The sequence below is a fragment of the Ptychodera flava genome, chromosome 17, assembly GCF_041260155.1.
Source record: "Ptychodera flava strain L36383 chromosome 17, AS_Pfla_20210202, whole genome shotgun sequence".
Taxonomy (NCBI): domain Eukaryota; kingdom Metazoa; phylum Hemichordata; class Enteropneusta; family Ptychoderidae; genus Ptychodera; species Ptychodera flava.
Window position 1 is genome coordinate 456,341 of NC_091944.1, and position 13,146 is coordinate 469,486.

Below are 13,146 nucleotides of genomic sequence, written 5' to 3' on the forward strand. Positions count from 1 at the left end.
TAAAAACAGTAATGTCACTAATGGAAATTTTTTAAATTTTATGGAAAACCTAGAGAAGAAAGTGTCTGAACTGCACCTGTGCGAGTTTCTTGTTTACAAACAATATATGATATAGATTATGAAAGACGTTTGAACTTTCATCAATCACCATGACCTTTGAGCTCAGTTCTGACAACTGTATCCCTTTAATAGAATTTGTTCAGAAATCTGCAAGTCACATCTATGAGATTCCACTTGGCTCTAGCTTAATTATCTTAACATTTCCCATACCAAAGCTGGTCACATTTGATAAAGTTTTAGAGTTACGAACTCCAGAAATTTGGTTTCACAGGCAGATGGACAGACTTAACAACAAACTGATGACATTGGTGCTGTGTGCCGGAGCCTATAAAGCTAATCATTTCCCTATCAAGTCCAATCCCTCTGGATCTAATGGTTCATGTGGGAACATGCAACTAAGCTAGTGAGACAAATCAAGACTTCTGGCCAACTGAGGGATCTTCTTGATGGTTTGGGAAGTTCTACTTGGGAAGGTAATGTAATGCTGAGATATTTGGCTTCCAATTTCTTTTCTTGTCTACCGCTTCTGGTGGCTCACTTTGAAGTCGTGGCGTAAATAAAATTTTAATGTTATAGTTTTGTGGAAATAAGTTCCATTTCTCCCCAGAGTTAATAAACAGGGATTTTTCCTTAATAAAAAGGTTGGGAGTTCCATTGTGGAAAGTTTGTACAAAAGTTACTTTTCACAGTTCTTAGTGCACACAACCATAAAAGCAGTACTGTTATCCATCACCCAACCCCTAAGAGTTGAACCTTAGCATTTGTGCCATCATTGGTAGACAGTCCATAATCTGAGTGTACAGAGAAAAATACACACACCACAGCAGTTTTGTAGAGTGAAACGAGTTTAATCCAAAGATTGCAGTTTATAACAGTGTAAAAATCAGAATAATGGTTCTAGAAAGATAGAAACAAATAGTTGCAAAACAACATGAAATCAATTCACAACATTCCAAGTAAATTTCCTGATCAATAGTAGTACAATTCTGTTTTCATTAACATTTTCTGAACAGTTGAAAGGGTTATATACAAAAATAAACAGCAAAATCCTATACATAACAATGTTACATAATGATCAGGCAAAATCTCAAAATCAAAAAGTTCAGTCCCAATGGAAAGATTAATCCTAACATGAAGAAATCCTAGAGGAGATGAAATTGATGTTCAAAGTATTATATATCAAACTTGTAAAACTAGTTTTAGTAGGGTTATATATGCAACAGCGTCCAGTAATATTCAGCTTTGAACAAACTTCAATTCTCTGCTAGGTCCAGACAGATTGATCATTTCCCCTTAACAGTAAAGTAATACAATGAAGCAGGAAAACTTTACAGTATTGTTTCTATTTATCTTACATTGGAATTGAAAACCAATAACAAGGAGGGATAGAACCTCAAAAGCTGAAAAAAGACACTACTTCAAAACTGACTTCATTTGCCAAGATTGAAAGACACATCGTGTTTCTTTTAAATCTACCTTACAACCTATCCTGTAAACTTTCACATTTTATCTTGGAAACTGCATTCACAAGGCAGATCATACTAAACTCGGTGTATTCCAGTCGGTTATCAGGTCGATGTGAAGTAGTGTTTATTAACAAGCCACTGAATCCCTATGTACACTGAGACAATTTTTTTTTTATTTCAAACTTTTCAATTTTGCTATTTTTTGGTTTGATTTTTGCACCTGTTGAGACTATGCTTTTAACTGGGGTTGTGATTTCCATCACTAGCCAGCAATCTTTGTTAATAGCCGATATACACACTGGGAATTCACTACTTGGGTGTTACAACTAGCACAGAACTCCTTTCCACTGATAAATATAATGCCCCCTGGTATCACTTCTAAATGACATCAGTGGAAAAGTTCAAAATAGCAAACACTTACCCCTATGCTTTAGATCCATTATCCTGATGTTTGTCACTGTTTTTTTAGTAGTTTCATAATTATATTTTTCAACATTTATCTGTTTTTCCTGTTTTTTTTGTTTGCTTTTTATTTTTTTACTATTTGTTGATTGTAATGCTGAGTGGCATATTCATTTGAGATTTTTTCAGTTCTTTTACTATTTTTATTAGGTTGTATTTTGCTGTTTTTTTCCTAGATGTTTTTAAAGTTTTTTCATGCTGTTTGTTCTTTCAGCCCTAAAATTCCCAAAAAGTATGCTCAACTTTATTGTTGATTACAGTGGGGTTTAGCCTTCAGCAAAAGTTATGAGAAGATATTTGAACACATGCTGAATGTGTTGTCCTAAGCAGTAGCCTTGGCAGTCTCCTGGCTCTTTGCAGCATCCTTGGCTTGATGGGCTTTCAACACTGCTACTGCCTCCTCAACCTGGGGAATTTAATCAACAGAACACATGATGAGCATGGTCAACATCAAAGCTAAGAAGCAACACTTTCTACTTCCAAAATATGAAAATCATATAGTGACAATGTCACTGGTCGCTCCCATATAGTTATCAAAACAAGCTAAAATCAAGCTAAAAGATTTTTTTATCACAAATAGAAACAATTCCCCCAATAAAATAAAATTATACAAATTTCACCAGAATTTGATCAAATCTTACTGACGTCACCCGTAAAAACCTCTACACTAAGTTTCAACTCAATCGGACGTGTGGTTTCAGAGTTAAAAAAAATTTTTGATCAAAAATGAAACAAAATAGCTAAAAAATGCAAATATGCAAATTTCACCACGATTTGCCCAGATTTGAGAAAGGTCACTCCTATGCACTTCCATACCAAGTTTCAAATCAATCAGACTTGTGGTTTCAGAGAAGAAGATTTTTTGACCAAAAATGGGAGAAAATTACAAAAAAATTCATGAAAAAAGCAAGTCCAAGATACTGACCCAAGATGTGCACAATCATTTCAGGTCAGCCCAAAGTACTTACATGCTAATTTTTCATCTAATCTGCTCAGTGGCTATTGAGATTTTCAATAACATGTAAACTTGTAAACATATATGCATATGGCTATGGGAGCTAACAAACGACCCAATGGTCGACAGAGCTCTGCTGTGTTATGAAGAGAGCAACATTTTGTGACATATGTATTGATGAAGAAGGTTGAGATCTTTGATAGCTCATTTCAGGATGGCTGACCTAAAATGGCAAAATTAGCTGCAAAAATACAAAATTGATGATTTCATCATAATTACGTATAAAAATGTATACCAAATATCAAAGCTATCACATGAGTAACTTTTGAGAAACAAATATTTTGACCAAAAACGGCAAAAACTGACCCAAAAATACAAAAATTGAAGATTTCATCAAATTTCACTATATCACACTAAGAGAACCCCCAGGAACCTGTATACCAAATATCAAAGGCATCAGACAAGTAGTTTTTGAGAAACACATTTTTTGACCAAAAATGGCAAAAATTGCACCAAAAATACAAAATTGCAGATTTCATCATATATTCTGTATATCATATTTAGTTTATCTGTAGGAACCTGTATACCAAATATCAAAGCTGTCAGACGAGCGGTTTTGATGAAATAAATTTTTGACCAAAAATGACAAAAACAAAGCGACCTAGCGGCCGATATAGCTCCGCTGTGTTTATGTAGAGAATAACTATTTTTGACACATGTTGATGAAGGAGGAGGAAATCTTTGATAGCTCAATGCAGTGGCCAGAAAAAGTGGCTAAAATAAGCTGCAAAAATACACAATTGAAGATTTCATCATACTTTGAATATATCACATCGGATCATCCCTAGGAACATGTCAACCAAAGCTATCTGATGAGTAGTGTTTTGAGAATAAAATTTTCTGACCAAAAATGGCAACAATTGCCCCCCCAAAATAAAAATTGCAGATTTCATCATAATTTCAAAAGATCAAATTGAGTTCATCTATAGAAACCTGTATACCAAATTTCAAAGCTGTTAGACCAGTACTTTTTGAGAAACACATATTTTGACCAAAAATGGGAAAAATTGCCACAAAATTCAAAATTGCAGATTTCATCATTATTTCAATAAATATCATGTAGTTCATCTATGGAAACCTGTATACCAAATTTCAAAGCTATCAGATGAGCAGTTGTTGAAAAATACACATTTTTTGACCTAAAATTGCCCCCAAAATACAAAATTACAGATTTCAGGAGAAATTAAATATATATTACTTAGCTCATCTGTAGGAACCTGTATACCAAATTTCAAAGCTATCAGACCAGTACTTTTTGAGAAACACGTTTTTTGACCAAAAATAGCAAAAATTGCCCCAAAATTACAAAATCGCAGATTTCATCATAATTTCTACAAATATCATTAAGGTGATCTGTAGGAACCTGTATACTAAATTGCAAAGCTATCAGATGAGTACTTTTGGAAATACACATTTTTTGACCAAAAATGGCAAAAATTGCCCCAAAAATACAAAATTGCAGATTTCATCATAATTTCAATACATATCATTTAGTTCATGTGTAGGAACCTCTATACCAAATTTCAAAGCTATCAGATGAGTAGTTTTGGCAATACACATTTTTGACCAAAAATGGCAAAAATTGCCCAAAAATACAAAATTACAGATTTCATCAGAAATTCAATATATATTACTAAGTGCATCTATAGAAACCTGTATACCAAATTTCAAAACTATCAGACCAGTACTTTTTGGGAATACATTTTTGACCAAAAATGGCAAAAATTGCCTTAAAAATGCAAATTTGCATATTTCTTCACAATTTGAACAAATCTTAAATAGATCATCCCTAGGGACATATGTACCAAATTTCAAAGCTATCTGACCGGTAGTTTTGAAGAAGAAGATTTTTAAAGATTTTTTTACCAAAAATGACAAAAATTGCCTTAAAAATACAAATATGCAAATTTCACCACGATTTGAAGAAATCTGACTGAAGTCACCATAAGTAAACTGCATATTAAATTTCAAAGCAATCGGACAAGCGGTTTGAGAAAAGAAGATTTTTTTACCAAAAACACCAAAAAATGCCCCAAAAATACAAATATGCAAATTTCACCACGATTTGAACAAACTTAAGTGAGGTCACCCCAAGTGAACCGCATATAAAATTTCAAAGCAATTGGACTTGCGGTTTCAGAGGAGAAGGCAATTGTTGACGGACGACGACGACGACGACGGACGACGACGACGACGACGGACGACGACGGACGACGACGGAAAATCAACCTATTTGATAAGCTCCGCGTCGCTGACAGCGGAGCTAAAAAATTCCTTAAAAATACAGATTTGCATATTTCATCATAATTTGAACAAATCCAAGTTGGGCTATCCCTAGGGACCTGTATACCAAATATCAAAGCTGTCAGACGAGCGGTTTTGATGAAATAAATTTTTGACCAAAAATGACAAAAAAATTCCTTAAAAATACAGATTGGCTTATTTCATTACAATTTGAACAAATCCAAGTTGGGCTATCCCTAGGGACCTGTATACCAAATATCAAAGCTGTCAGACGAGCGGTTTTGATGAAATAAATTTTTGACCAAAAATGACAAAAAAATTCCTTAAAAATACAGATTTGCTTATTTCATCACAATTTGAACAAATCCAAGTTGGGCTATCCCTAGGGACCTGTATACCAATATCAAAGCTGTCAGACAAGCGGTTTTGATGAAATAAATTTTTGACCAAAAATGACAAAAAAATTCCTTAAAAATACAGATTTGCATATTTCATCACAATTTGAACAAATCCAAGTTGGGTTATCCCTAGGGACCTGTATATTAAATATCAAAGCTGTCTGACCAGCGGTTATGAAGAAGGAGATTTTTTACCAAAAACGCCTTTTTTGGCACTAATTTGCATATTTTTGGCAATGACAACTTCATTTGAACAAAATCTCATCTACAGCCCATCATCCATGTACACACCAAATATCAAGATGAAATGTGCAGCGGTTTTGGAGTTTTGATGTTGACGGACAGACATACAGACAGACATACATACATACAGACATTTTCCTAGCCTATAAGAATAGCTTCCATTGCCATATATACATATGGCTATGGGAGCTAAAAATCATATAGAGGCTACAATTTCAGGTCAATCAAGCTGAAAGTTCACTTTGAATTTGTGTTATACTTTTGGGTAGACAATGTCATTTTATCAGTTCATTTTTTTCACATTTCTTCCAAATGAAAGCGGTCTTGTAATGAATCTCAGTATTATGACTCACTGGGTATAGAGAGGGCTGTACCTGGGTTAAAGGGAAGTTGTCGTCGGAACTGTGCATGTGCAACTTTCTTGTTTACAAACAATGTATTTCATGCACTACATATATAGATGCATCATGTCAAAATAGCTGCAACATTTAAATTTTACGATGTACATTAAGACCAACATGCTTTAACTTTCATCAATCCCCAACGTAGCTTAGATACAGTGTTTATATTGGTTGTAGGGGTCCCTAGTGACCTTTGAGCACCATTCCGACGACCATCGCCCTTTAACATACATTCAGGGCTTTCTTACCTTGGCATTGAGAGACTCTCTCGACTCCAACATGTGCAGTAACTCTGAGTTATCAATCTCCAACAACATTCCAGTAATCTTTCCGGCCAAATCACCATGGGTGTGCTGAATGACAGGGAAGAGACGCTCTCCCAACATCTGCTTCTGTTCTTGTGGTGGGGCTTGAGCCAACATACTTGGTGTCAGAGGATCCTGTCCTGGTACTTGTACAGCTTGTTGAGGTACTTGCTGCAAAGTAATAAAACATATTAAAGTCATGACTCCTTCATCGATGTAGAACTTTCATGCAATTCACAAATGTATGTTAAATATACATCACTAAATTCTAATCATTTAACAATGCAGGTGATGAGGAAAGAAGGGACATAACGTCTTATTTTTTCACTCACTTGTGACAGTACTGCCTGTTGTTGGTTTGGAACTTGAGCAGGAGGGTTCCTCACTGTGGCAGTATACTTGTAGCTAGGTCTGGGATTAGCTTGCATGGCTCCTGGTACTGCAGTTCTTGGAGCGGTCTGCTGCTGGGTGGCAGCAACTCCTGGCACTCTCTGTGCAGCAGCTGGCTGTGGTAGTCTGGCACTAGCTGGTGTTGCAGTGCGGATGTTGGCACTGTTTGCTGCTCTTGGTGCTCCAGCTCTGAACTGGGCTGCGGCTGCATTGGGCATGGTTTGGAAGCCAGCTGTTTGAGCTAATTGTGTGACACAGAAAATCATTGTTTGTTACTGAACCAAGTTTTGACAGGGCTTGTTGCATGTAACCAATCCTACCTTCAAAGTGACACTTTACACACTACAGAGACTTTGTTGGCAAACTTTTCAATTCAAGCCATCTTGTGAAAGGAAGTATTGTTACTCTGTGGACTCACCAGGTCTCAAACTCACCATCCTCTGATAGTGAGTCCCATAACCTACCCAACTGCCCCATGGTACTGCTTCTAATTTTATAGAGTTGCTAACTGATTAAACTAAAATTGCAGCATTTACGTCAAGTATTGCAATGTTCATAGGAATGCATACTTGCAAATTAAATTTTCGATATTATCATAGGTAATTCATCAAATTTTGACAAGAATAATGTGATGAGCTCTATGACTTTCTATATGTGGTCAGTGAAGACACAAAGATAATTGAACAATGAAAATGTCTTACCTGGTCTGGGTTGTGTGGCCTGTGGCCAACGTGGATTGGCCCTGACTTGAGCCATCTGAGCTGGGGCAAAGAATCCTCTCTGAGACTGTGGCACAGTTGGAGCATAGTATCCAACACCTGGGTTGTACATCTGATTCACCTGTTGGCCCTGTTAATGTGAAGTGGTAAATTTTTGTCTGGTTCGAATCATTACCTTTAAAGAGTGGTCTGGAACTTTTAAGGTTTGATAACAATTTTTGTTACTGAATGATAAACTTATCTTGCACAATATATTTACTCCATAACAACAACATGAGACTCCTAATAAAGTTGATATTTCTCAGATTTCATTGTACCTCTGAACAAAGAGCTACTGTACAGTAACGTACGTCTGTAGATCAAAAGACTCCACAACATCATTCCTGAATGAAAAAGTCCAGTTTACCCTTAGAAAGAGGGATCACACTGCCTGTTGGATATAGAACTTAACTTTGGAAATCTTAGTCGAATGTTTTTTTTATACTCACTGGCACTCTAAGTCCTGACATGCGCTGCATGAATTGAGAAGCTAGATGTGCCTTACGATCTTCCTTTCGTTGAGCCAATGCTACATACAGTGGCTTGGTGCTGACAATGCGTCCATTCATTTCAGTCACTGCTTTAGTAGCTTCTTCAGGAGATGAGAAACACACAAACCCAAACCCTTTAGAGCGTCCACCTTCCGTCATAACCTAGCAATAAAACGACACTTTTTAATTAGCACATCAAGTTTGACAGCTCACAAAGATTACTTATTTGACATGCATCTCTCATTAGGTCTTTCAGGTTGTCATCCTTAGATCAGTTCACTACTCTGACAAAGTGTTTGAATCACTGAGAAGCCATGTCAAGTCAACACTGTAAGCAAGCCGCCTACCTATTCATTCACCATGTATCAGTACATGTTGGCTGTCAACCTTGTGAAAACTACAAATGGTGAAGTTGAATCAATATTAGTCATGGAAAATGGCTTGAGATCATGTTACTGTCAATACATAGGATTGCTGTGAATTTAGTGACATGTTTGTCATGACATCTGGCAGGCTATTAGTACCATAGGAGTTATTTAACTCTTCCATTTTTAATATACTGTGGACAAATACCTTGGCACTGGTGATGGTTCCAAATGGTAGAAATTCTTTCCTAAGACGTTCATCATCCAAGGTATCATCAAGATTCTTAACATACAGGTTCACACCCTGGTAGCGATTAGCACGTTCTGCTTTCATCATTTCAAACTTATTCCTCAACTCTGCTTGTCTTTCTATTTTCTTCTGTGCCCTTCCCACATACATTATGCGTCCACTCACATCCTTGTTATTCAACTCATCCACTGCCTGAAACAAAGAAGTGGACATTTCGTACCTGTCAATGGACTAAAAATTTCAGGTCACAGATAATTTCCACATTCAACATTAAATGTGGTTAAGCATGCTAGCATCAATACAAGAGGGATCAGACAGTGCGAATAGTTACTTTTATCACTATATGCTTCAAATATGAAATATCTTCATTTCCCAAAAAGCTGGAAGCAAAGTACATAACTGAGTAAAGGAAAATATTTACCCTCTCAGCATCCTGTGGGTCTTCAAAACAGACAAAGCCAAATCCTTTGGGTCTTCCAGTGTGTTCACAGTACATAACTTTGTGGCTGACTATTTTACCAAAAGGTTCAAAGATGTCTTTGAGTTTCTCATCATCAACCTCTTCTGCAAAGTTCTTGACAAAAACATTTGTAAACTTCTTCTGTTGACCACCCATTGCATCATAACGTTCCTTACGTGACATGAATTTACCTACATACCTATATGGATAAATAAATCATTGTGGTCAATAATGTGATGCAGTCACAGATTGATTGCCAGGACATAAATTTACACCTCCATACCTATGAGGACAAATCATTGCAGTCAATGTTGTGATGCAGATGTACACCACAGACATGCGTTCTATTATGATTTCAAGACAACTCTGATTAAGACACATGGACATACTTACACTTTCTTTCCATTGAGCAACATTCCATTAACCTTTTCTATAGCTTTATTAGCAGCTTCTTCAGTGGCAAAATGTACAAATCCATAACCCTTTGATCCGTTCTCATCACAAACCACCTGTCAAAATATACAGATTAAAAATATGAGAAACACACAGATGAAAAGTAAGCAGAATAATTATTTCAAATGGGAGAGAAATGAGAACAGAAAAGGACTTCAACAATGAACGAGTAATGCAATTTTATAAGCTGACAATATACCAGGGATCGCAGTAAATCAACTTTTCCTTACCTTACAAGAAAGAATATCTCCGAAAGCCGAGAATGTGTCATACATAGCTTTGTTGTCGATAGATTTGTCTAAATTCTTGATGAAAACATTGCCAACTCCAGACTTGCGTAGGGATGGATCTCTCTGGGACCACATGATGCGAATGGGACGGCCTTTCAGGACATCAAAATTCATTGTGTCCAATGCACGTTCAGCTGTGAGCAAAACAGACAAACATTCAAGAAATCTTTTCCACAAAGTTCACTTAGTTTGTTTTTGACGAGGCTTACTTGTAACCAAGGATGGTGACATTTTCTATGTAAAACCACACATACATCATATAACTTGAAGGTCCATCTCTTTGGCATTCTCCCTGAGATTAGATGATCACTGGAGTTTCTTCAAGGTTTCGTCAACAGAGGGTTACCAATCATGTTCACTGTCAATTAACTTAAAATTAAATATCAGAATTTGGAGTGCTGCTTTTCTGCCTTTCAAATTCATACTTCTGTAGCTGCCATTGCACACCGTAGCATCACATCAATAATTTAAAGACATGGAAACAAATGTTTATGCTTAAGTACATACTGTAGCAACAACAATCATATTTTAATATCTACAGAGATGGATATATTTTTCTTTTCAATGAAAAGGAAATCTTTCATACTTAGTAACAGCAATATATTTTTTATTCAGCTTAAAGTGTTCTAACAACTGGGATTTACATATCCAAACTATGTTGTCTTAAAAAGAAGAATATGTCTATTACTCATAGCATAATTCAGTAAATAACTTTAACAAGTGTGATCTATGCTACTGATTGTGGCTATCATGTGATGTACAAAAGTAAATGTCTAATGGGATTCATTTGCAAGTAAATTTGCAAATATCCATCCTTTTCTGAAACAATGAATATATGAAGGTTTCTGTAACACCTGGTGTTATTTTATGTGCCATATTGAGACATGCAATTCACAGCTATAGTTTCAAATGTTCAGTTGAAACTTACAGTTGTAAAATCCCCCTTCAAATTGTTCAAGGAAACTTTTCAATGGATTATATTGGGACGTTCCCTCTACGCTCCAACATTTAAGAAAAGTGTCTGATGATAAGAAATGGGTCCGCATTGCAATTGGTGTTCAACGGACACGCCCTTTCATCCATAATATCCGAGAGTATGAGAAATCCATCAGGGGTGAATTCGACAGTACGAAACCTGGTGTTTTTTCCATCGGAGCTCAAATTTGAAGTTTGTAGCAAAGCACGGAGTAAAATTGAATGGACCTAGCTAAAGGGCTCACACGAATAATAAAGAAATGGTACATGTACGCCTCAACTCCAGTCACGTACTCGTAGTGCCATGCCATCCGGTTTAGAAAAAGCTCTTGCGTCACTACAATTCATGGCCGGCACATTACACGTTGCACGAATCTAAGCCATGTAAAACGGAGATTTGTGGACAAATGGCACCATCATGTTCACATCACATGAGCTGGGATTCTGTTTGATCATATTTATAAACTGTCACTTTACAAGGACGATATTTTCGCAAAGGATTCGAGATATTCTGGTGAGATTTAAACGAAGCACACTCAGAGTCGTACGATCTCCACGTGACGCACCTCACTTTGCAGATTCATTTGATTTACGTTGAAGTACTGGCATCGCGTTCATCAGGCACTTCCGTTCTTAAAACTGAAATTTCTTTTCCTTAACATCGATATTTCTATAGAAAATAAATTTCACTCACCATCTGCGGGTTGTTGAAAGTTGACATACGCATATCCTAAGGAACGTCTGGTGATCATGTCACGGCAAACACGGATCGACAAGATGGGTCCGGCCGACGAAAACTTCTCGAACAGCATTGCTTCGGTGACATCGTTGTGTAGATCTCCAACATATAGAGATGCCATCGGGTAGCTTGGTCCTTGTGGTGGATTCATCTTCTAACTCTTTTTGTAGCAAACCGCAATGAGAACCTTGAAAATTTGTTAGACTTGGAAGTTATACCGGTACGTTGTCAGAGCGTTGTTGAATCTTCGAAATCTTCAAACTTTGGTACTAACCCTCGTTTCACTGCTTCTTTTAAATTTTTTTTAACAGAAGTTTTGAAATTTTGTGATTTTTTTGTTTTTTTTCAATATGTATATAACTTTGCCAGCGTTTGTGGACCTAAAACAGACACACAAACAGCTACAAAACACTCTTCGCAAAAGAAAAATGAAGAGAGACGACACACAGACAGATGTATATATTTATAGGGTTAAATTTCATATCCTTCCGCACCGAAGTTTCCCGATTGTAATCGTGCCACTATACTAAGCAGCAGGTGAATATTCCGGAAATTCCCGAACATTTTAAAATACAGGGAAAAAGTCATTTCCACCTTCTGGCGGTACATAATCCTAGTGTATAGCAAAAATTATAGATAGCTATGTAGTTTTAAAAAAATCAACATAACTACTTCCAAGTCTCCGAACAATTAAGAAAGCAGAATGTACTATTTTATGGCGGATCACAGCTAGTGACGTTCAATCATGTCATCCGGGTGTCCCTGTCTGATATGCAGGGGCAAGTCCTTTCCTCAATTTGTAGAGGGCGCTATGATTGCCACTTCAGATCGTAAATTTTCTGCACAAATGCTACTGGCATATTTAACTTTTAACTGTCGCCTTAATTCAGGGGAATTCACAAATAGTCAGAAAGTTTATTCAGTCTCTTTGCTCTATAAAATGGGAGATAATGCAGACTTAAACGATTGGAGATGAATAAGTCTATAACACCAACAGTATTGAAGATGAAACACACTTTTTATTAGTCTGTCAGAAATACGAAAGTCCAAAGAAAACTTTTTCAGTAAAATCAATTTTCTAAACGATACAACTGAAAATCAGCTTATTTCTCTACTAACAAAACAAGAGTTATCTTTTAATAAACAACTTGCAGATTATATTTTTACTTTATATAAACAAAGAAATACCTAGCTATATTTATTATTAGCTACTATTATTATACTGTATGATTTTATCTTTCTTGGAGAAAAATTTGAACTTATTTTTATATCACGCTTTTATTGCCACAAATGTGATGTCAATCCTATATTTACAAGCAAGCAAAAAAATGTTACTATTATTATTATAAAAGGTTCTTGAATACGGAAAGTGGCAAATATG

At 36.2% G+C, this 13,146-nt stretch overlaps 1 protein-coding gene across 1 annotated transcript; it reads right to left on the reverse strand.

Annotated features, from left to right (window-relative positions):
- Positions 1-887: 887 nt before the first annotated feature.
- On the reverse strand, positions 888-12,482 carry LOC139115081 (polyadenylate-binding protein 1-A-like). The gene is made up of 10 exons (XM_070676966.1): positions 11,721-12,482; positions 9,992-10,185; positions 9,702-9,817; positions 9,270-9,507; positions 8,807-9,040; positions 8,192-8,395; positions 7,686-7,833; positions 6,927-7,225; positions 6,538-6,765; positions 888-2,394 (listed from the first exon to the last, which is right to left on the reverse strand). The coding sequence occupies exons 1-10, from the start codon at positions 11,914-11,916 to the stop codon at positions 2,311-2,313; spliced, it is 1,941 nt and encodes a 646-aa protein (XP_070533067.1). The 5' UTR covers positions 11,917-12,482; the 3' UTR covers positions 888-2,310.
- Positions 12,483-13,146: the final 664 nt, after the last annotated feature.

Excerpts from the sequence above, each read along its gene's own strand:
- LOC139115081 (XM_070676966.1), bottom strand. The coding sequence starts at position 11,916 with ATGAATCCACCACAAGGACCAAGCTACCCGATGGCATCTCTATATGTT. Across the intron at positions 10,186-11,720 it reads CTTTCAACAACCCGCAGATG|CTGAACGTGCATTGGACACA; the intron begins GTGAGTGAAATT and ends TTTTGCTCACAG. Across the intron at positions 2,395-6,537 it reads GAGAGTCTCTCAATGCCAAG|GTTGAGGAGGCAGTAGCAGT; the intron begins GTAAGAAAGCCC and ends TAAATTCCCCAG.